The 22475-nt window shown below is 33.4% G+C and overlaps 1 protein-coding gene across 4 annotated transcripts in view; it reads right to left on the reverse strand.

The window, feature by feature from the left end:
• The window catches only part of RAPGEF6 (Rap guanine nucleotide exchange factor 6), a 150627-nt gene that overhangs the window by 73852 nt on the left and 54300 nt on the right, over window positions 1-22475 (reverse strand). For 3 of the 4 annotated variants that reach the window (XM_058168507.1, XM_058168508.1, XM_058168506.1), the window contains exon 6: window positions 19895-20038. In XM_058168507.1, coding sequence (XP_058024490.1) covers window positions 19895-20038 — 144 coding nt within the window. The remainder of the gene's footprint in view (window positions 1-19894; window positions 20039-22475) is intronic. The other variant, XM_058168509.1, reaches the window with a different exon arrangement.

The following is a 22475-nucleotide window of genomic DNA, read 5'->3' on the forward strand; positions in this document are numbered from 1 at the left end:
TTTAAAGGATCAAATATCTTGAAATAAAGAAGTGGGGGACATATTTATAGATAAACTACTTAGCTCTTTGAAACTTCAGGACTGATTCCTACATAAACATTCCTAAGATGCAAGTCAATCATCAATTATCTAAATGGTTGGCTGAGATGTTAGTGACAGTTGGTTCATCTATATATGGACATCTAAAATTTACTGTTCAGTTGGCAAGTAAATCAAATTACTGTCTTAATTATAACCCTTCAATAAAATGCAAATTAAAATTTGTATGGCCTCTTTTTATTTCTATAAAAAATGTTTTATAGAAATATAGAAGCATAATCTATAGAAAATAAAGTTTTACTGAAACTTATACAGAAGCTATACTGATTTATATCAGCAATGTTCACAACCCACCAGGAACAACCACTTCCAGGAGTTATAATAATTATGGAGAAAAAGTTATCTTTCATACTTAAATGAGCCACGGTGGCACAGTGGTTAGTGTGCAGTACTGCAGGCTACTTCTGCTGACTGCCAGCTGCTTCCAATTTGGCAGTCCAAATCTCACCAGGCTCAAGGTTGAGTAAGCCTTCCAGCCTTCTGAGGTGGGTAAAATGAGGAGCCAGATTGTTGGGGGCAATAGGCTGACAATGTAAAGAACTTGGAGAGGGCTGTAAAGCACTGTAAAGAGGTACATGAGTCTAAGGGCTATTGCTAGTGCTATTGTTAAATATAGAGGATATTTCTCATGCTCTGCTGCTGTAACTATAATAACTTTCTCATATTGAACATCCCTTTCAATTCTACCATCCCAAGAGGAGCATAAAGATATACATAATATTCACAAGAGTAAAAAAAACTGCTATAATAGTTTTTCCCTAAAATATATGGAACATTGAAATAATTAAGCTAACCAAATTTTAAGAACATTTTCAAGAAAAAAAATAAAAAGATAAAATCATTCCAGTTATGGTAAAAAGAGTAAAATATATGACAACATAATGCTTCTCCACAGATCTTCCATCTGCTTTTATTTACTGCAATCTTATAGAACAATAGTTAAGCACTGAATCAAACACAAAACAATGCACAGAAAATAAAACCCAAATATTTTCAATTAGTAGGCACAATGTTTTAGGATAAAGGTATGAATTTTATAAATGATCAGAAGTGAAGTCCCAATTTATGACCTCCGGACACAAATTCAACTTTTACTATACAAATTAATAGGTGGTTATTGGTCTGAATTCCACACTTCAACAATTTCAAAAACTTACAACTAATATTATATAAACTCTTACAAAAATCATGAACTACAATCTTCAAATCACAACAGAAAATTTACTCCACCCTCAGTTTTTTCTACATACAGACACATTAATACTGACAACAGTTCAGCAATATTTTAATTGGGAGTAACTAAAATAAGCTAACCAAAAGAGCTATTTTTAAAATTATTTCTTAGTGTTAGAAGCTTTGCTGGGGATTTCTGCTGTTATTAATATCTTCTTACTAATATTCAGTGTTTATCATATGGTTATGAATGTCCTTAAATGCGCATGTACACCGGAACACATACAAAGTTAACGTGTATTAAATTATTCTGCAACAGTAACAGCACAATTCTTTTCAGGCTACATATTGAATGGTGTTTGTGGGCCAGCATCACTAGTCAGGTCTGATTAGTTTCAAGCGAGAGATTTGAAAGCTTGAAGGATAAAAATGAACACTAAAGCACAGGAGACAGTGTTTGAGGAAATCATCCCCCCTTACCTGTTAACAGTCCAGTATTTTTAAAGAAATAGCTTGTATCTATTGAATTTTTTTTTCATGAATATGCCAGTTGTCCCAAATAATAAATATAATAATGTATTCACCTTGGTTTGCAACAAGAAAGGACTCAATACGGCTTATGTTGCTTGCCAGGGTGTCTTTTCTTTCAATTTACTTTTAAAAAGATTTTATCGGCAAGGAGCAGCTGATTGGGAATCTACATAGTAAGAGACACACGTATGATTTTTGATCTTTGTAGGTGAGGCTATTCCCAAGTAAGCCATATGATTTTCCCAAAGAAAATGGAACACAACACCAATGAAACTGAATTATGTGTAAATAGCTGGGATGTTATCTAAATTAGATAACAACCACTTCCAACAATCTTCCATGCCACTTTTATCTTTTGAATGAGCTCTACTAGTCTGAACTGCCCCCCCTCTTTTGATTGTCTCCACAACCAAGAAGTCCAATGGAAAAGCTGTTGTGATTCTCATATGTACCATGGAGCATAAAGAAGCAACAGAGAATCTAGAGCCACTGCAGGTACCCCTTCAAATGCCAGCTGGAGACTTATTGTTTTGTGAAAAATAAATCACTTCTTTATTGTATCTCTAGCAGTCGCTAAAACTGAGTGCTTGCCAAGGTTTTATGATCAGTTGAGATCTCTTAGCATCACTGTATCCTTGGACCTTGATCTACAGCATGGGACACTGATGTACAGCTTTATTGGACCTGTCTTCTCCAATTCCCTAGCTGTTAATAACTGAAGCAAACTAATCATATTACATGCCCAACAATACTTCTCCTTTTTTTCCTACCTTATTTAATCCCAAAGTGGACTCTCAAAAATAGCTTTGGGGGTTTCAGGGACCTTCCAGAGAAAATGTTATAGGACTGTAAAAGAACAGATTCACACTTTCCAATTCTCTCAGCAGGAATATGTTGAGTTTTATCTTAAGTTTTCCTCTGTATTTAAGTAAAGTGGTTCAGACATACTCTTAACAGGTAGATGATGCTATGACAAAAAACTTTTACTGTGCCAGGTGAAAATTACAAGAGTAATATTAGACTTTCATTAGTAGAACAGGTATATTGTTTTTGATTGTGTAAATGACTTTTATAGAACATTAATATTAATTTCCTATCTTCATCAGGTCTATGATATTAAAAAGATTAATTTTCCAAATAAAGAACATGATTGAATTCTATGTGATATTCACCTGTCTCATGTGATCAATGCTCTCAGAATCAACACAGATTACTTAAGGAAGGCTCCTTCATTTACTATTCAAATGTTATTATAGTACAATGTTAAAGGAAAAAAATTCCAGCTAAATGGGTTAAAATATCTTTCATTTCTTATGACCTGCATCTCATGCATCAAAAGAAAAGTGTTTCATGTACATAATTGAGTTTTTAATAGCTCTTATAAGCACAGACAGCTCAAGGAATTCTGAATGTCAAATGCAAGCAACCTGTATCCCCAAAGGTACCTATATGATTAAACAGAAAATCAGAACAAAAAATGTGCCATACTCTTAGGTAACAATTTTTAATTAAATGCAGTTTTTAACTTCAGAGCAAGTTTGCAAGATGCAATAATCTAGGATAAAATAACTAGGACTACTAAACTAAAACTGGGAGTAAAACCTAAATGTTGACTGTATCTGGACAATATGTGATTACTACAACTTATGATTAAATTCAAGCACAGCAGCCTGGGGCCATTGGGTTTTTCTCATAGACACACCCTGCCTTCAATCACTCCAGGCATCTTTCAATATGAGTATCATCTCTCTTTTTTACTTTAGATTTCTCTAGCTGGGAGAGAGAAAATGGGTTTAGAAGACAGACCAAAGGCATCTGAGTTAACTGAAATTATATACAATAATAATACAAATATAGTGAGATTATGATGTAAAAACTGTCCTTACATATTTGATCCTAATATCTGATGCAAGTACCTATGTCATAGGTTTTGTATCGCCATGAATCTGTCAACACTTGTCTGTCCCTGACTCCAAGCATTCCTATGAGTCAGATGTTATGTTAAACCAGCCTTTCCCAACCAGAGTGCAATTCACATGTGTGGGCTTTCAAAACACAAATTTCTCAGCAGTAACCATATTGGCTTGAAAAAATAGGAGACAGGTGGCTGTCCAGTCTTTTCTTAAAAATCTACAGTGATGAAGCACTTACAACTGAATGTAAGCTATTTATACTCACCCTTATATTTACACATCCAAGTAGGCCCAATACAAAACAAGTCTGCCATTTTAGGAGTCAATAAATATTCACGCAGAATTATTTCAAGACTCGCTGTTCTCAAACTGCTTTGACTTCTTTATATTATCAAGCAGCTATATGGCATTATCTTCCCAGGCACAGACTAAAAAATCTTGGATGATTTTTAAAACTTTTAAAGCCATTTACAACAATAACAAATGAGGTAACAATGAAGAAAGCAAAATATGAAGCGAAACCAGAAAACATTTTAGGCCCCAAACAAGTCCTTATGTGAATTACTGTTTACCATTACCAACAAAAAAAGTGTGCTTTAGAAAGTAGCTCTAGAGTAATAGAAAAGTATAAATTGCCATTACTAGTCTAATGCCAATACATTGACAGAATTCTAAATAAATCATAATTATCTTGGTTGGCACAACATATTAAGAGTGTTTTACAAATCCACAATAACTAATCCAGAACTAACCAAAGGCTTAGCCAATCTTAGGTCTCAGTTTAGAACTATAGTTCTGTGTCTCAGTGACTGCAGTCAGTTCTTTCCGTCTTACAAGGCTAGTGGCCTGTTCTTTCTAGAAAGAGCAAAGTCAGAACTGATTGATTAAATCAGAAAGGAATAGCAGTTCCCATCACTTTAATTCACCTGGCTAGAGAAATGTAACAGTACAAGGATAATGTTGGTTATATATTGTTTTCTGTCTTTGCTCTCATTTCTAGGGACAAAGCCAGAATGAATGTGTAGGATGATCTTGACAGTTGTCATAGCACAGGAAACACAATGTTGTGACAGTCACTGGAGGAAGGGGATAGAGCAGCAGGAGACAAGGGATGGGTACAGCAGAGTGTCCACACCGAAATGATGTTTTAATCTTTAGGGATTTTTTCTGAAGGGTTGGCAAGGCTGCTAAGAAATAAGCTCTTAGCAAGAAAATGACCAGCTGGATTGAATAGAAAATATGCCAATTAAATGAAATAGCCCCCAACAGTCTTAAAATCTACCAAGGAGCAAAGTTAGTAAAGAATTATAGCTTTTTGCTTATCAATGGATGCTTGAAAGCATTATAGGAGAACCAGGCTAATAGAACTCAAAAAAATTAATATATTTCTAATTTCCCATGTCAATCAATTCTATCATAAAAATATATGAGCACACCTCAAATGTTATTATTATTCATAACATTAAGGGGGGAAATATCAGATATACTTTTAAGGTATAAAAGCTATATGAAGGTTTCCTACCACTAGGCAACAGCTTAAGCTTAGCATCAACACAGAGAAAAGTTCTAGAACTAATTAATTACACTACAGATGCAAATGAAGAAACTTTTATGAAGGCATAATTTTCCACAAATAAGATTATACAAATTATATAAAAGTTTTTTTCTATAATATTGCAAACAGATGCTCTTAAACACTTACAGTCCCAAGTATATGCAAAACATGAACCACAAGGCTACACGATTTCAGAAAAGATTGATAACTAGGTCAAAGAGCAATATTAAACATTAATGCACCCTGCTAGATTTAAAGATATTTCTCTCACAGTACTGACTCAGATAAGATCAGTTCTATAGTACAAAGAATTTCAACATCATAAGAAAATCAACAGAAATTACATATGAGAATATTTTTAAGATTTATTTTCTTACTTTATTCAGTCAGAGGAAAAACCTGTTTATAAATCCTTACTTACTTTAGAGGCCCATGGCTGCAGACAATTGGCATAACAACGAACAAGAAAAGCCATTTCCTGTGTTTAAAAAGGAAAGCTTCCACTTGCAAACAAAAGTCACAAACAATAAATTAAGTAAGATCCTTGGAAGATTCTTTTTATAAACTATTAATCAAAGATATGGATCTTCAGGCACATGATTAGTCAGATTTTATATTCACAGTGGTTTTTTTAAAATTATCATTCAGCAGCTTTCATCTGGCAATGATTACTGCAAAAAAAAATCAGTCCAATTTCAACAAGCAGATAATTTCACACATTCAAAAAATTCAGCAGTACTTCTCATTTAAAATATTAACATCAATGAGAATATGCCTCAAACAGCAGACATAAAGTAAATTCAGGATCAGGCTGAAAGTTCATACAATAATTACGAAAAGATGAATATTAAATTCCTCTTAAGATTTTTTTTCTGTTTCAAGGCACAGTTAAAGCTGGTTAGTCTTCAGTTTCCCTTTTCCCATCTTCACATTTTATAAAGCAGGAACAGTTTTGCTAAGGGTCTTCTTCATTAAATCTTGAGTGACCAAAGAATCCTTCATATCAAAGTTTCTTTTTCTTTATACTCATGCCCACCAAAGCCGCAATACTGAATCCACACAGCCAGTATCTTCGGAGGCAAAACGTGAGTGTGTGTATGAGGTCTAACAGGTTTGCGTTGTAGAATTTCTCAAAGCTTCTGCAATCAAAGCCATTTCCCTCACACCCCCAATGCAGAGTTTAAAATGCTGCAGTATAGCTAAGAATTCTAATGCAACAGCCAGATACCATGGTTAATCCAAATCTAGCATTTTCCAATTTAAAAAATTCTAATACATTTGCAAAAAGCAACATCCACAGCAAGACTGAATGGTCGAGTCCTAATTCCTACTATCTTTGCTCGTTTCTCAGCAGCTCCCTCAGGAAAAGCTCTCATCGATTGGATGCTCCGCAGCAAGATGAAATATCTAATAAGGAGGGGAGAGTGTGGGAGGGGAATGGAGCTAAAAGGATGACATCACCTGTATAGAAAGCCTTTAGAAACTGCATTAGATCAATTGGCTACTGTATCTGCAGATGTAGCCAGAGCATCTTTATTGACCTAGTATAAACACATCTCTGTACAACAACAATTCAGCAAAATGCAGTATGTTACATTTCATATCACTATGCTGATCTGACATTGCACACAATTCCTTTGGGTGTTTTATTTTTAACCGTGTAATCTTGAAATTTGTGCATCTATACACATGTGTTTTTTTCCTAAGGTGTGTTATAAGCAAATAATATTTCTAGTTACTGTGATTTAAAATGATTAAGGTATTTCCTTCATTATATACATACCCATGGATCTCTAAAAAAAAAAAATTAAAATTGGAGAGCACAAACTTTTCCTAATATTGTAACCTTGAATAAAATCCATTTTAAATTGGAGAACTAAAATATATCGTGCCTTAAACTATACCAAAGCTTTGATATTTGAAGTCTTAATATTAAAAATGGGAAACAATGTTGTTAGCCATTATGGCAAAGAACCAGACACTTTAAAGGATTTAATGGTGTGGATTCAAAATTAAAATATATATCTTCTGTGTAATCAGTTAAGAGGGAAATACATGAACACTGTAGCTACAAGTTTAAAAAAAATTGTTGCCTACAAAAGCACAAAATCCAGGTTTTACATTAAATAAACACTTATTTCTGGAAGGAAATTATTTTTTTCATTTCTTATTCGAAACTCAAGTATTGACCAAGTTTCATATTTCATCTGAATCCTAAAGACAGATTGATACTGCTTTAATGATCAGAGCAGGACATTTCATGGTTGGTAATGAATGCCATTCATTCACAAATTCACATCAATTCGAGATTAATTTCATTTGTATCTTCTAAAAACTTAAAAATACTCTCAGTTGTCCAATGATGCACATATTATTGATAACCTGATTGAAAAATGTTTTAGGTTTAATTATCTGGCACAAAAAAACAGGAAATATTACAGAATGATCAGGGTTTAAACTAATGTTTTTGGTCATAAGAAAAAGCAAAAATATCATCACTATAGTAGCAACTCTGTTTAAATAAAGAGTTGTGTGAAACTGTTCCAAAGTTTGCACATAGAACACCTAAGCAGTATCATGTCTCCAATGACTTAAGGTAATTATTTAGCAATATATAGTTCCTTCTAAATATAACTTGGTTTAATAAAACATAACTTCTTCTATTACCTAAATATTAGCAATTAGAACGTACAGCCTAAAAATTGCCTTTTAAAAATGTTTTATTGTGCCATGCAATTCAGTCCACTAAAGAGTATAGCATGAATGCAATATTTCACAGCTACTATAACTGTGAGCCCAATAACGGGTGAAAATTCTATTTCCCCTTTAAGTGAAGATGACATCATCCTTTTCCCTTTCTTACAAATCAGACTGCAGCTACTGCAACTCCCTGGGGAAGATTTTACATGCAACACTGCCAGCCTAACAGCTATGTGAAGGGGGTAAGACTAACCTAATTCTGTGCTAGACTAGAAGATTTAGAAATTATTCTTTTAACACTACTAAGCCAAAATTTTATGAACCCATTGTATATTGTGAGCAAATGTAAAATGATCAAAATGCATTTGCAAAGGAAGTAATATTTTTACAAATATTTTGTACGATTTATTTCAAGCAATTAAGTCTAACTTTAAAGATACAATGTGCTATACTAAGCTGGTCAACAAATAAATAAATCATTTAATAAAGTTACAAATGCAAACAGTATACTTTATTAATTTAAAAATATAATGAACTTAGAAAAGAAGAAGCTCAAGAGTTTACATTAGATATGGATAGATACATAGACAGAAAGACAGATGTCAAGCAGTTAATTTTTATTCTAGATTGTATTTTAATAAACTCCAGGTACTTCAGATATTTGCTCACATTTTTAATATTTCCATCAGAATTTCCCCAAATGCCCCATATAAAAAAACAATTCTAAAAGAAAAATGAGGACACACTATATATGAAATTTCTGAATCTATACAGTAAATAGCGATATAGTTTCAGTAAGCCATTATGCTCAAAATGGAATTCAAGAAGCTAAAGACTCACAGCACCTGATAATTGGCAAGCTGAATGACAGGTTACAAAGCAATGTAAAATTCTTTATAGTTTGGCAAACTGAAGTGCTTAACGTTTTAATTACAAAAAAGGTTATCAAAAGTTTATTGTAACATATACAAGTGTCAGTTTGAAATGTGTTCTGGAAGAGAAAAGGCCAATGGTGAAAATTATTACTGGCAGATGGGACAACATCTGGCAGCATCTCCACTACACACTGTGTCTTCTGTGATTTAGAATATCTAAAACACCTACATCATTTAAGCTTCTCTATCTCAAATTATTTTGTTTTCAAGAAAGGTTAGAATTATAATTATTGCATTTAAAAAAAACTATGCAAGGCTTCGTATCACAATTATTAAAAATATCCCAAAGAGCTATCAACAGTTTCTTTTTTATTATACTATTATGTTCCAATATTAAACAAGGAATGTGTTCAATTTCACTGCAGTTACAGCATTCTATGGTCTAAAAATTCTACCAAACTAATGGTATAATCCAATAATAGTAGAAACATATAACCTATCCTGAGTTGGGTGGGAGGGAGAAAGGGGAGGGAGAGGAGAAATGTAAGCAAGAGGCTGTCACTAGAACAAAAATGATGTAAGCTTCTAAAAATAGAACTGGAGATACAGAGGGAACAATAAAAAAGGACCATAGATTCAATTTCCCTCTAGGCATTATAAACTCCTTTTCTTCTCACAGGTAATATACTATATATTTAAAAAGTCTTTTCTTATTTAGAGTATTTGACATTTATAGCTGCATAAATTCCATCTGATTTACTTCATTCACTGTAGATTCATGTATTAACCATATCCAGATGCCATATGAACAAACAAGTCATTTCTTACATTACATACACCTTTTTGTAAGTAACATTGGATTTCTCTTTAGAATGTTACTGAAAATTAAAATTATTTAATCAATTTTAAATTAATAACTTGCAGATTCAAAGGCTTGCTTCAGCAGAAGACAGCCAAAGGAATTAAAATAGCAAAAGTATAAAAATATGTACAGAATAAAAGCATAAGGGCAGCAATGTTCCCTCTAAATTGCATGCATACTGTTTGTGGCCATCATGTGCCCAGTCATGAGACACAGTTCCCTGCTCAATGTCAAAGATGATGAATTAACACATCTGGGAGGGAGGGAGGGAGGGAGGGAGGGAGGGAGGGAGGGAGGGAGGAAGGAAGGAAGGAAGGAAGGAAGGAAGGAAGGAAGGAAGGAAGGAAGGAAGGAAGGAAGCTTTTCATCCAGGAAATAGGTTGAAACCCAAATATAATCTCCTGGGCTCCAAACTAAAAGATATTAAGACTGAGCAGCAGCAACAAAGAAAGGGGGAAGCCCCTAACACAAATAGACTTCACAGAAGATAATGTTGAAAAAGCTCTTAGCAAACTGAAACCTTCTCTATCTATTGGGCCTGATGGACTATGTGCATACTTCTTAAAAAAACTTTCCACTAAGAAAGTTAGAACCCCTAAGCATAATCTTTGAAAAAGCTTTCATGACCAGCTCCCTTCCCAAACTTTGGTCACTAGCCATAGTCATCCCTGTCTTCAAAAAAGGAGAGCCCAGCCTAGTTGAAAATTACAGACTAATCTCTTTATGCTGTGTCACCTGCAAAGTAATGGAATCTATCATCAACCAATCCATTACTCTCCACCTAGAAGCAAACAACCTACTCTCTAATAAACAATTTGGTTTCAGAAAAAAGTTATCATGTAACTTACAACTTCTTCACTGCAAAAACATATGGACCACAAATCTTGATCAAGGCAAAGCAATAGATGCAATCTATATAGACTTCTGTAAGGCTTTTGACTCAGTAGTACATGATAAACTTCTAAAACTAAAATCCTACAGCATTTCAGGACCCCTCCACAATTGGATAACTGCTTTCCTATCAAACAGACAACAAGTGGTCAAAATAGGCAATGCTCTATCAAATCCTGTTCCTGTCAAGAGTGGCGTTCCCCAAGGCAGCGTTCTTGGACCAACACTCTTCATATTATACATTAATTATCTCGGTGACCATATCACAAGTAATTGTGTTCTCTTTGCTGACGATATCAAACTATTTAACACCACCAACAATACAACTACCCTTCAAAAAGATCTTGACTTTGTATCTGAATGGTCTAAAACTTGGCAACTCCAAATCTCAACCAGCAAATGCTCAGTCTTACATATTCGAAAAAAGAACCCAAACACTAAGTACAAGCTTGATGGACATTACCTTACAGATGACCTCACCCTGTTAAAGACCTTGGAGTTTTAATATCAAATGATCTAAGTGCCACTGCAACTACATCGCAAAAAAGGCTCTAAGAGTTGTAAACCTAATCTTGCATAGCTTCTTTTCCAAAAACACTATACTACTAACCAGAGCATATAAAACATTTGCTAGACCAATCCTTGAATACAGCTCGCCTGTCTGGAACCCATACCTCATTTCGGACATTAATACAATTGAGCGTGTCCAGAAATATTTTACAAGAGTTCTCCATTCTTCTGATCACAACAAAATACCTTATGCCACCAGATTTGAAATCCTAGGTTTAGAAAACTTAGAACTCCGCCGTCTCCGACAGGACCTGTGCTTAACTCATAGAATCATCTATTGCAATGTCCTTCCTGTTGAAAACTACTTCAGCTTCAATCGCAACAATACAAAAGCAAACAATAGATTTAAACTTAAATCTATTTTAAATCTATTTTAACCGCTTCAAACTTGATTTCAGAAAATATGATTTCTGTAACAGAGTCACTAACACTTGGAACACACTACCTGACTTGTGGTCTCTTCTCAAAATTCCAAAATCTTTAACCAAAAACTATCTACTATTGACCTTACCCCATTCCTAAGAGGACTATAAGGGGCATGCATAAGAGCACAAAAGTGCCTACCGTTCCTGTCCTATTGTTTCTTTTCATTATATCCAATTAATATAGTTATTACATACTTATGCTCATATATATGCTTATATATTATATAGCTATTTCATTTCATGTTAATGCCTATATATACTGATATGACAAAATAAAATTAAAAAAGCAAAAAAGAAAGCAAAGGAAAAAGGAAGAGAAAGAGAAAGGAAGGGGAGGGGGAGGGGAGGGGAGGGGAGGGGAAGCTTCTCATCCAGATCTAAGCCAAAGCCCAGAAATCTTCTGCCAGGCTACACACCAAAGGAATCCCCACTAAATGACAGGGAGGAAGAAAAGACAGAACAAAGGAAACAAAGCAATGGGAAAGAGAAGACAAACCAAAGGAGAGAACAAGATACAACTTCTCAATTTTTAAAAAATAATTTGAAAGTTTATAAAGTATGTTGCATGCTATTTTTCAAAAATATAGTCCTCTTGGGCTGAATTTGTCCAAACCAATTCAACTGCTGCTTACTTGAGCGTCTGCTTCCCTGGCTTAGAGATTAACTGATTAACTTTTGCTTTTATTCAGACAAATTCATTAGAAGGAAAAATCCTTCCATTCCCACCATCCAGTCAGAGCTAAAGAAGCTTCTTGGATGAGAAGCAAAACATCTTTAAAGAAAAAACAAGAAAGTCCAGTTGCCCTGTGAAAAAGCACCTTTGGGACACCCACGACCAGGATGACGAAGAATCTCCATGCACTTTTTAGTCATGCACATTGGGATGAACACCCTTCAAATGGTGTGAGAATATACATGGATTTCCAAGAAAAAATGCAGACTACAGGAACCATTTGCACTACTCAGGTGACCTTGAGGACACAGATAAATCTCCAGGTGACCTTAATGACTTGCTAAAAGAATGCAAATGACCAGCTGTCTGCAAGGAATATAAATCCTTCCATTCCCCATCATCCAATCAGAGCTGAAGAAGCTTCTTGGATGAGAAGTGAAACAGCTTCAAAGAAAAAAACAAGAAAGTCCAGTTGCCTCTTGAAAAAGCACCTTTGGGACAACCATGACCTGGATGACTGAGAATCTTCACAAACTAGAAGAAAAATTATTAAAGGTAAAGGTTTCCCTCGCACGTATGTGCTAGTCGTTCCCGACTCTAGGGGGTGGTACTCATCTCCGTTTCAAAGCCAAAGAGTCAGCGCTGTCTGAAGATATCTCCATGGTCATGTGGCCGGCATGACTAAATGCCAAAGGTGCACGGGACGCTGTTACCTTCCCATCAAAGGTGGTCTCTATTTTTCTAGTTGCATTTTTTATGTGCTTTCGAACTGCTAGATTGGAAGAAGCTGGGACAAGTAACGGGAGCTCACCCCATTACGTGGCACTAGGGATTCGAACCGCTCAACTGCCGACCTTTCGATCAACAAGCTAGCATCTTAGCCACTAAGCCACTGTGTCCCTTTGAAAAATTATTAGCATATACCAATTTCATATTTGTTTCCCCTAAATTTGAATGAAGAAAAGTCTACATTTCCTTTTGAAATACTGCCTATCTCTCAAACCTCTAAGATTTAGCTAGTGAAAGAAACTAAATCTCCTTCTGAGTATAAATATTACTTGTATCATATATTTTTTTAAAAATTAAAAAATTATTATATGACCATCCTTCAAATATCATATAGATATGGAGTATTTAAACTGCAATGGAAGTATCATTTAACATATCATTTATAACAGGTTCTTTTTTAAAATATCACCAAGAATTTTACACAAAACACAACACAAAATTTGGCTGCTTGGAAGATGGCATAAAAGCTCATGTCTGTGGAAGGAGAAAATTATAACAAGCTTCCCAGTGCCTAAAAAGGTAAAATAATACAATAAATCATGTTGCATATAAAGTTCCACACAAAAGAAGCAATGTCCAATAGTTTTCACTGATCCTGTTCACCAAGGGCAACCATTTTCATTATATGGTACTTTACTTAATTCTCTACCAATGTAGACAGAATGACAATAGTTGGGCCTTGAAAAAAAGCACTCCAATACTTGGACAGAGCTGGAGCCTTCTGTAAACGGCTGGTTGGGTGCACAGAAATTACATTTCCCTGCTTTGATAGTCTAAATTACCATTTGCTAGATCAATTTGCAGTTCTACATCTGTGATACGTTATAAGAAGCCCTTTTACAGGGCACAATTCCAAGAAACTCTGATGATAGTCCATATGATAGGGTGTTTTATTTTTCTATGAACTATCTTTTGCCTAACTGATTGGAAATTATTAGATAAAATTAGTGGATACGGTTTTAAGCCAGTACTTGTGAACAGAGTTTTTATCATATGCAAAAAAAATGTGATTTTTTTTTAGACATTCATCATGCTATCTTAGTATAGGACAATTCATCACACAGTGTTTTGTGCATGACATATAAAGAGTTCAATTGAGCTGCTATCCATTTGTGTCATGAAAATGTTCCATGTGGTGTGGAAGCAATTATTTTATTAGGGCAATGCAGCACTTTGCAATCAAAGAGGAAAAGATGTGTCAAATTTTGTAAAGCTAGTCATAAAGCATGCCGGCCATTCCTGAAAGAAGCAGTGTCTTTATTCCAGAATGCCATGATTCCAGAAACAATTTGATTGTATTTGATTTAAAGTGCTCCTTACAATTGCTACTGGACATCCCCTTACATATATAAATATGAGCTATGCAAATGTTGCATAGCTCTATTATATTATGTAAACTTTTAATGGAAACAAACATGCACAGAAGCTGATTTAAAGAAGGTCTCCATGAGAAAGACAAATTCAAGCCAGGCCATGTTTTCAAGTACATTTCATTCCTTAGGCAACTGTATCAATTTAACATGACATCAGTTCCATGTCGCATAAAGACACTATACAATTAGAATTGGTGCTCAAGTGCATAATAGAAATAACATGGAAACAAAGGCAGGATGAAACTGTAGCTGAATGACATGTTCACAAACAAGGCTACACAAATGACAGAACATTTGATTTTCAGCCCTATTTCTTAGACCTAGAAATATTTTATTTCCAGTAGTTACTAGACTAGAGTAAACTAGATATATAATTCCAAACATGATTGCATTCAAATTAAAATCAAGATGCTTTGAGAAATGTATGCCAGATTATGCACATTACTTTTTCATTTCTATATATCAAATTTCCCCTATTTCTTTCAGTTCTGATATTATAAGATTGCAAAGTCCGAATCGGAGAAATGAACACCCTTCCTCAACTTTGAAAATATAGTACATTCTAAGATAGGATCTGTTTCTGATAACTGGAACACAGCCCATTGTGAAACTATTAAAACATTTAAGATAAAATTACTACTGTCTTTTCTGAGAAAAAATTAACTTTAAACTGAATAATTCATGTTATATTCCAATGTTGATATCTATTTTACCATGAATCAAAAAAATTCTTATTTCAGTGACATACATAATATTCTGAAAACTTGATATGTTAGGTCTTCAGCACTGAATGATTTGCCATTACTGATTACTTTCTGGCAAAACCATCACAAATTAGCCCTACTCTCTCCATATAACTTTAATTATGATAATTAGCACGTAAAAACTACACAATCAAAATGATTTTTAAAAACAAAAGGAAATAAGAAATTATTTAATTTCTTTAAGAAAGAGTTATTTTTTATTCCAAAATATAGGGGGTTTTTTATCTAAAACTTAATGCAAACTGTTTTCAACAAAAACATGAAGCATATTTCATTTTAATACTTATGTCTCTGATATCAGGCATTTGAGTCAAATCGATATAAACGATTCCTAACAGGAAAACATAGCAGGATGATTTGACTGAGTAGAATGCTGATTGGAAAAATCAGAAACATTTTAGAATATTTAATTAATTAATATGTTTTCAAGAGTATATTATTGAACAGTCTCAAACTCCATATTGAGCATGGGAATACTTTTCACATGTTATGCACTGAACACAACAAACAGTCTTTTGTTTAAACAGAAGAAAATGCACCTCAGAGTTCCACTGTAGAGTGCTTGGTGTTCTGTATGTATGTGTTTGGTTGTTTGCTTGCAGACACTTCATTACAAAACCAGGTAATACGATGTCACTTCATTTGGGCAATGAAACTTCTGCAACCAAACAACCAAGCTCAGGCAGTCCAAGGCTTCCATATGTAATAGTTCGACTAACAATCTGGACAATATAGCAATAACGATGTTCCATTTTTTTTTCCAATATATTTGAATCAATGTGATTGAATTTGCTCTCTCAAGGAATGTGAATGTGCATTAAGAATGTAAAAAGTTTCTTAATGAGGCAATGAACTAAAATATATTTGAGTAACATTAGTCACATGTTAAAATAGATGAAATCACGATACCTCCAATAGTAAAAAGGGTGCATGCCATTGCTCTTTAATGACTAATTTAAGTGCGATCCAGACTTGTCTCTTCTGTTCTAGTAACAAATACCCAATTTCTTTAAAATGATTTCATGATACATTATTTCAGAAATAAACTACTAAAAGGAAAGAGAACTGCTTATTAACTTGTCAATAAGATGCCTATTCTTAAACTGTTTTTTTAAATATCTGATATTTTGCTTTTGAATCAGTAATTTGGCATTCAGCTAGAAAAGCAGCTTTCTGTAAACAGATGACAACATCAGTTAACACTACAACGACAGACAGGACTATCAGCTCTCCACATATGATGTTAAACCAGTAAGAATGGGTTTTTTTTCAAAAAAATTAAAGAGCTTTGCCCACTCTGCTAATCAATAGAAAATACTCAACCATATAATTTTGCACCATTCCCATGCAGTGTTTTGTTACATATGTTAAAACAAACACTTTTTTTTCCTTGTAAGCACTTAGGTAACAATAATTGAAATTTTTAGAGATGGCATACTTAAGTAAGTAACTATTTTTATGCTGCTTGGGAAATTACTTCATAACAGTTATATTTTTCTTTTGTAAACAAATTTGAAAGTCATTTTAATGCAACATTATCACAAACCACAAACAAAAGCCCGAATTGATATACAACTGGTATACAACTGAAGTTCTTTTAATTACATGTTGAGCTCAGGTGAGATGAGCAAGGACATGAGATGACACCCCAAAAAAATTGGAAGCAAAAAAAAAAAGAACATTATTTTTCCTCTCTCAGGTTTTTCTCAAAAATAAATGGTGGTTAAAAACTGCTATTTTTTTAACAATAAAGCTGAGAATAGGTCAACTGAAATGAAGAAAATTGAAATAAATTACCCATGAAACAGCAATTACTAAGTTATCATAAGAGCATACATTCAACAGCATTATTCCATATTATAAAAAATCAGCTTTCTTAAAAATGATCATATAACATGTCTTAAAACTGCCAGTAACACAAAGATTATACACTACACCATTTCTCCACACCATTCATAATTTTATACATCTTTAGCACACTTTAACTTTGCTACGCGCTTGCTTGCTTGCTTGCTTTCTCTCTTTCCTATCTTCTCATCATTCCCATTACCCATCTCCTTCCATTTATAACTGTAACTTTGTTGCTTGTATCCTTACGATTTATACTGATATTGTTTCCTGATTGCTTATTTGTACTCTATGACTATCATTAACTGTTATAAGTGTTGTACCTTGAAGAAGGTATCTTTTCTTTATGTACACTGGGAGCATATGCAAGAAGACAAATTCCTTGTGTGTCCAATCACACTTGGCCAATACAAAAATCTATTCTATTCTATTCTATTTCTCTTCCCTCCTCCTCCTCTCTTTTTGTAAACAAAATACTGTAACCACTTGTAACTTTTCTTCTAGAAATAATTTCTATTTACTTTCACAATCCTTCTGTTACAAGCCTGCAATGCTATTAAAATTAAATGTATTTGGGTAAATTAACCAATAAAGGAAATCTAACATAAATCTAATTTATAAGTACTAAAACAAACAGGAGGGAAAAAACCAACCAGCAGCAAAAAGCTATGTCGGCATATACAGGGCTATTGAGATAACACAATTAAAATATCAAATGGATTCAAGGAAAAAAACCTTAGTACGTTTATATCTTAACATATTAAAACATTTTTAAAACTTCTCATTTTTTACTGTGTTTAAAATAAATGTTTTGCCAGAATATGATGATGAAGAAACTAACAGTTGTAGTTTGGATGGATGGATGGATGGATGGATGGATGGATGGATGGATGGATGAATAGATATGATCCTAATGTAATAATTTATTGGAAATCATCTTAGTTTGCTATACATATCTGATTTAGTATGTTAATTGTACATAAAGATATTATTTTGTGTGTGTGTGTATGTATATATATGTGTACATACACACACACACACAAAACCTTACCAATGCATGAGTTCAGTCAAAAAAATACCACATAGCAATCATAACTTCCTTTATTATAATCTAAATTATACAAATATCTGAATAATAGATGATGAAATATTTCATCTAATGTGATCTTAAAAGAAGCTTTACCTAACCAAGCAGTTTAATAAAGTTTAGCACTGCAATCACTGGGAATTTGGTTAATATCAGTTCCAACATATCTGGAAGAAATGAGTTTTTATTTATTTGCTTAATAGTATTTATATTCCACCCCAATGTGCAAAAACTCTGGGAAGCCTGAGAAAAACGTATTTATATCCTTTCAGTTCCTTTGATCTTTGAACAAAGTTGAAATTTAAGGAGTGGAAACCAGAAAGCAGTTTTAAATAGAACAAGATAATTTTCAAAATTGTTTTTTCCTCTATGGTATTTGTGCCCCTTATAAGAATATGTATGGTATCTAATAAAGGAAGGACGTTTCTGGGATGAACGCTAAAATCCTAAAATTCTCTTGCAGTGATTGAACAATCTATCTGTTTCTTAATGTATGTGTACTTTGAAATCTTTTCCGTTTTAGAAGCTGGAATACTGCAAAGCAAAGAACCAAAAACCAGCAACACCCTACTTCCAAAAATCCCTTTAGGTTTTAAAGTAGTCCTATGGCTTCTCTTTAGAAAAGGATTGACAGCTTAAACTCAGAGCTTTGTTTGAAAATATCTTTTTTTGTAAACAAGCAAGCTGTATCAGCAGAGCACTCAGAACATATTCTTCAAATGCAACAAGTTCCCAACAACCCAAAATGATGGAGGGCCTATATTAGAAGAAATGAGGAATATAAACATAATCATATACAAGTAAAAAAGGAATTATCAGCTACTGCTGAAAGACTGAAATATAATATACAAATAACAGAATAAATTTGTATCACCTTCAATATATCTTTTAATGATCAATTATTATTAAAACAAGATACATTCATGAAGAAATATTCTATGCATTATAGGATAAAAATGTACATTAAAAAGAACCGCCCCCTTAGGAAATGTTCTTCTTGAAACATGAACAATCAGCAAACTTCTAATATCTGCAACAAAGACTAAAAGCAAGTGCTTTCTTATTCTATAAATCAATCCCTAGAACAACTTGAGAATTCATTTCAGTTCAAGACATGGGGGGAGGGATGGCTTGGAAGAGAAGGCAGTTTTAATCTCTCATCTGTCGTAGTATACGGGGAATTCCTGATTTTTTAAATCAGTTTTAATGTTTTGTTAATTGTGTTTAGAAAAATTTGTCTAATTTCATTCCTGACCAATCTAAGCAATTTTAAAACTAGCTTTTGGGTCTGCAAGTCAGGCTAATGGAAGGTAAACAATCTTGGAAGTTCACTGCAATTTGATTTGCCAGAAGTTATTGTTTTTCTATGATGCTCAAAGACATTACAACTAAGACGAAAAGAAATACACTATTAAATTGAAATTATAGCTCATTTGATACAAATAAATGACTTACCGTGCTCAGCATGAATTTTCTTCATGGCAGCTAAACTTCCACAAAATATTTCTAAACACATTTCAATGTAAAAGCTCTCATTGTCCAAAAGTACTAAATTGCCGCAATGTTGATCTTTAGAGTTTATAGAGCATTAGAATGAATCTGAAAGATCTACAGCTGCTTTGAAGTGTTAACTTTCTATGATTCCAATTTTATAAAATCCATTTTGTAATTATATGTATCTCTTCATTTGCTCCAACAGAAAATCAAACACAGTTAGCGATGAATACAGATAGGTAAATAATTAACAGTAGAGGAAATACACTCACGGAAAGGTAGCTACTAACATCCACATTATCTGTAATGGTCTGACGTTCTCCCCTCTGATTAATCTTCCGAAACCTTCGGCGAGATTGTCGAAGAGGCACTTCCCTCTGCAAGATATTGTCTTCATTCTCTTTTGAATTATCTACCTGGAACACATGTTCAGGATCCTGATTAAACATCCAGTTCTTCCATATCACTGAAAGTCTATGTAAGTTTAAAAAATTCATGAAGACAGGCTCAGCATGAGTTAATACTGTGACTGTGTCATAAGAAATCTACACAAGTTCCTGCAACTAAAGCAACACTTCTTCAATTACTCACTACAATGAGCTGAGAGGCCACAATTTCCTTCCGGGAAGCAGTGTTGTTTAAAAAGAAAAGAAAAACCTAAGTAACGCTACATATCTATAAAAACCGTTCACTGCATTTGAACAGTTTTATATACTTAAAATGGCTATCTAGACAAAAATAAACTGTACTATTATGGCAGTTATTGTTTGCTACAAAGTTATATTTGTAAACCACATATGTTGAAATAAAAAATTATCAGATTAACTTCATATAAAGCTAGAGTACTGCCTCTAGTTTGTTTCATGACATACATATCATAAAAGTTTTGAACTAAATTTGAACAATGTTGATAACTTGTTCTTTTTCATGTTCATTTATGCTATAAAAAGAAAGTCTACATTCACATTTCCTTTGGAACTCTCAGCCGGAAAGAGAAGAGACAAACACATATATACAAAGAACTAACAAAAGGAGACATGAGATAATTCAAATATGTGTAAGAGATATGCAGCAAAATATATATACATATATATTTCAAAACAAGGTTTCCTTCAATTTTCTGTAATATGAAGATTTAAAAGGCCAAAAGTAAATATATTTGTATGATAATTTCCAAAATAGGGGAAAATCCTTTCATTGCCTAGTCTTTTACCCAGGAATTTAATGAGAGTTCCGTGTTTTGTTGCAATTACTATATGACTTAATTTTTGAAAACATTATTAGATAGCCACAAAGTTAGCATATGCAGAAACAACTGGTTTCAAACAGTGAATTAAACAGGCACCTAAATGACTTCCGCTGTTAATGAATCTTAAAAATGCAAATCTTTGAAAAATGCTGAATAAAACATAATAGTTATTTCAGGAATGATCCATTTACCACAACAGCAATGTATTTATCCATTTATCAGAGAATACACATTGACATTACAATATCCAAGTGCTTTCTCCAGAAGTTTATAAATATTATTAATTATGTAAATTATTCAAGCAAATCATGTTCTTTCTTACTTCTTTTATTAAAAAATAAAGCATACTTTCAATCTATCAAATTACTCATTGTTTTTAGTTCTAAATACCATTACAGATGTGCCTGTAGTTATCTTTAGGCTAGTTCTCATGCTACACAACATGCTGTCATAACGCAAGAGGCTATCCTGGTTGCTACAACAGAGCCCAGAATTCAAAAGTAAATATAACATATAAATAAGCTTGCAAAATACAGCTTGCTGTACTCGACACATCATATGCTTTTACAAAACCTTTGAGAAGGGGTAGCTAGGCAATTATCAGAAAGACTATCAGAACTATAATTCTATTTCAGAAATTTCCAAAGAAGCTTGAACTACCTGACTCAGGAAATCGCTTCTAACTCTGATTCTATGCTTAGTGAACACTGAAAATGTAGTAATTTCCAATTAATAATATCTTGCCTGGCAGGGAAACCCCCAATGTCAAAACAAAACAAAAACCCATGAAATAACTCATAAAATCTTCCAACAAAATCTCAAGTTGCACATATATGTGTATTTGTTCTTTTATGGTATATAGCATTTACCATATAATCACTTTGTAATTTTCATACTATCAAAACAACCTTGTAACATTATGAAAAAACGCAAAGAAACACTTGAAAATTGATCTGCAATGTTTTCATTCCATGTTTCTTTCATTCGTGTCTTCAATAGTATATTTGTATTTCATACACTCTTCTATCTTCTACCTCAGCTCATCAAGTATTTACCTACTTATTAGATAAGTAAATATTAGATATTCCATCTTTCATTCAGGAGCAAAGAGTAACATAGAGGGAGAACTGCCTTTCTCTGAGAATAGCTACCCATCCTACCAGATAGGATAGAATAGGACACTCCATGAAATCTTGCCATCTAGTGGGACCTTGGAAATAGAAGCCTTATGGAACACTCTCATCCCAGTGGGTTTTTTTTCAGCCTGGTGCTAGTACAGAATAGGGATATCTAAAGCTGGTTGTTAGGAATCTCAAAGGGATGGTTGAGATGCTGGGTTTGTTGTTTTTGATTTTATAGTTATTTATTTTATTGCTGTGAAACATCCAGAGTTGTGCTTAAGTTGGACAGCCATGCAAATGTTTAATTAATTAATTAAAAACTTAGCACCATTTCCACATATATAATGGTGCTTAAAAGTTTCTGAACCCTTTTGAAAGTTCAATATTTCTGCATAAATATGACCTAAAACTATTTAAAGACAATCTACTTAAACGAATAAATAAAAACATTATACTTGTTCATTTATTTATTGAGGAAAATGA

This window comes from Ahaetulla prasina, chromosome 2 (assembly GCF_028640845.1).
Source record: "Ahaetulla prasina isolate Xishuangbanna chromosome 2, ASM2864084v1, whole genome shotgun sequence".
Taxonomy (NCBI): Eukaryota; Metazoa; Chordata; class Lepidosauria; order Squamata; family Colubridae; genus Ahaetulla; species Ahaetulla prasina.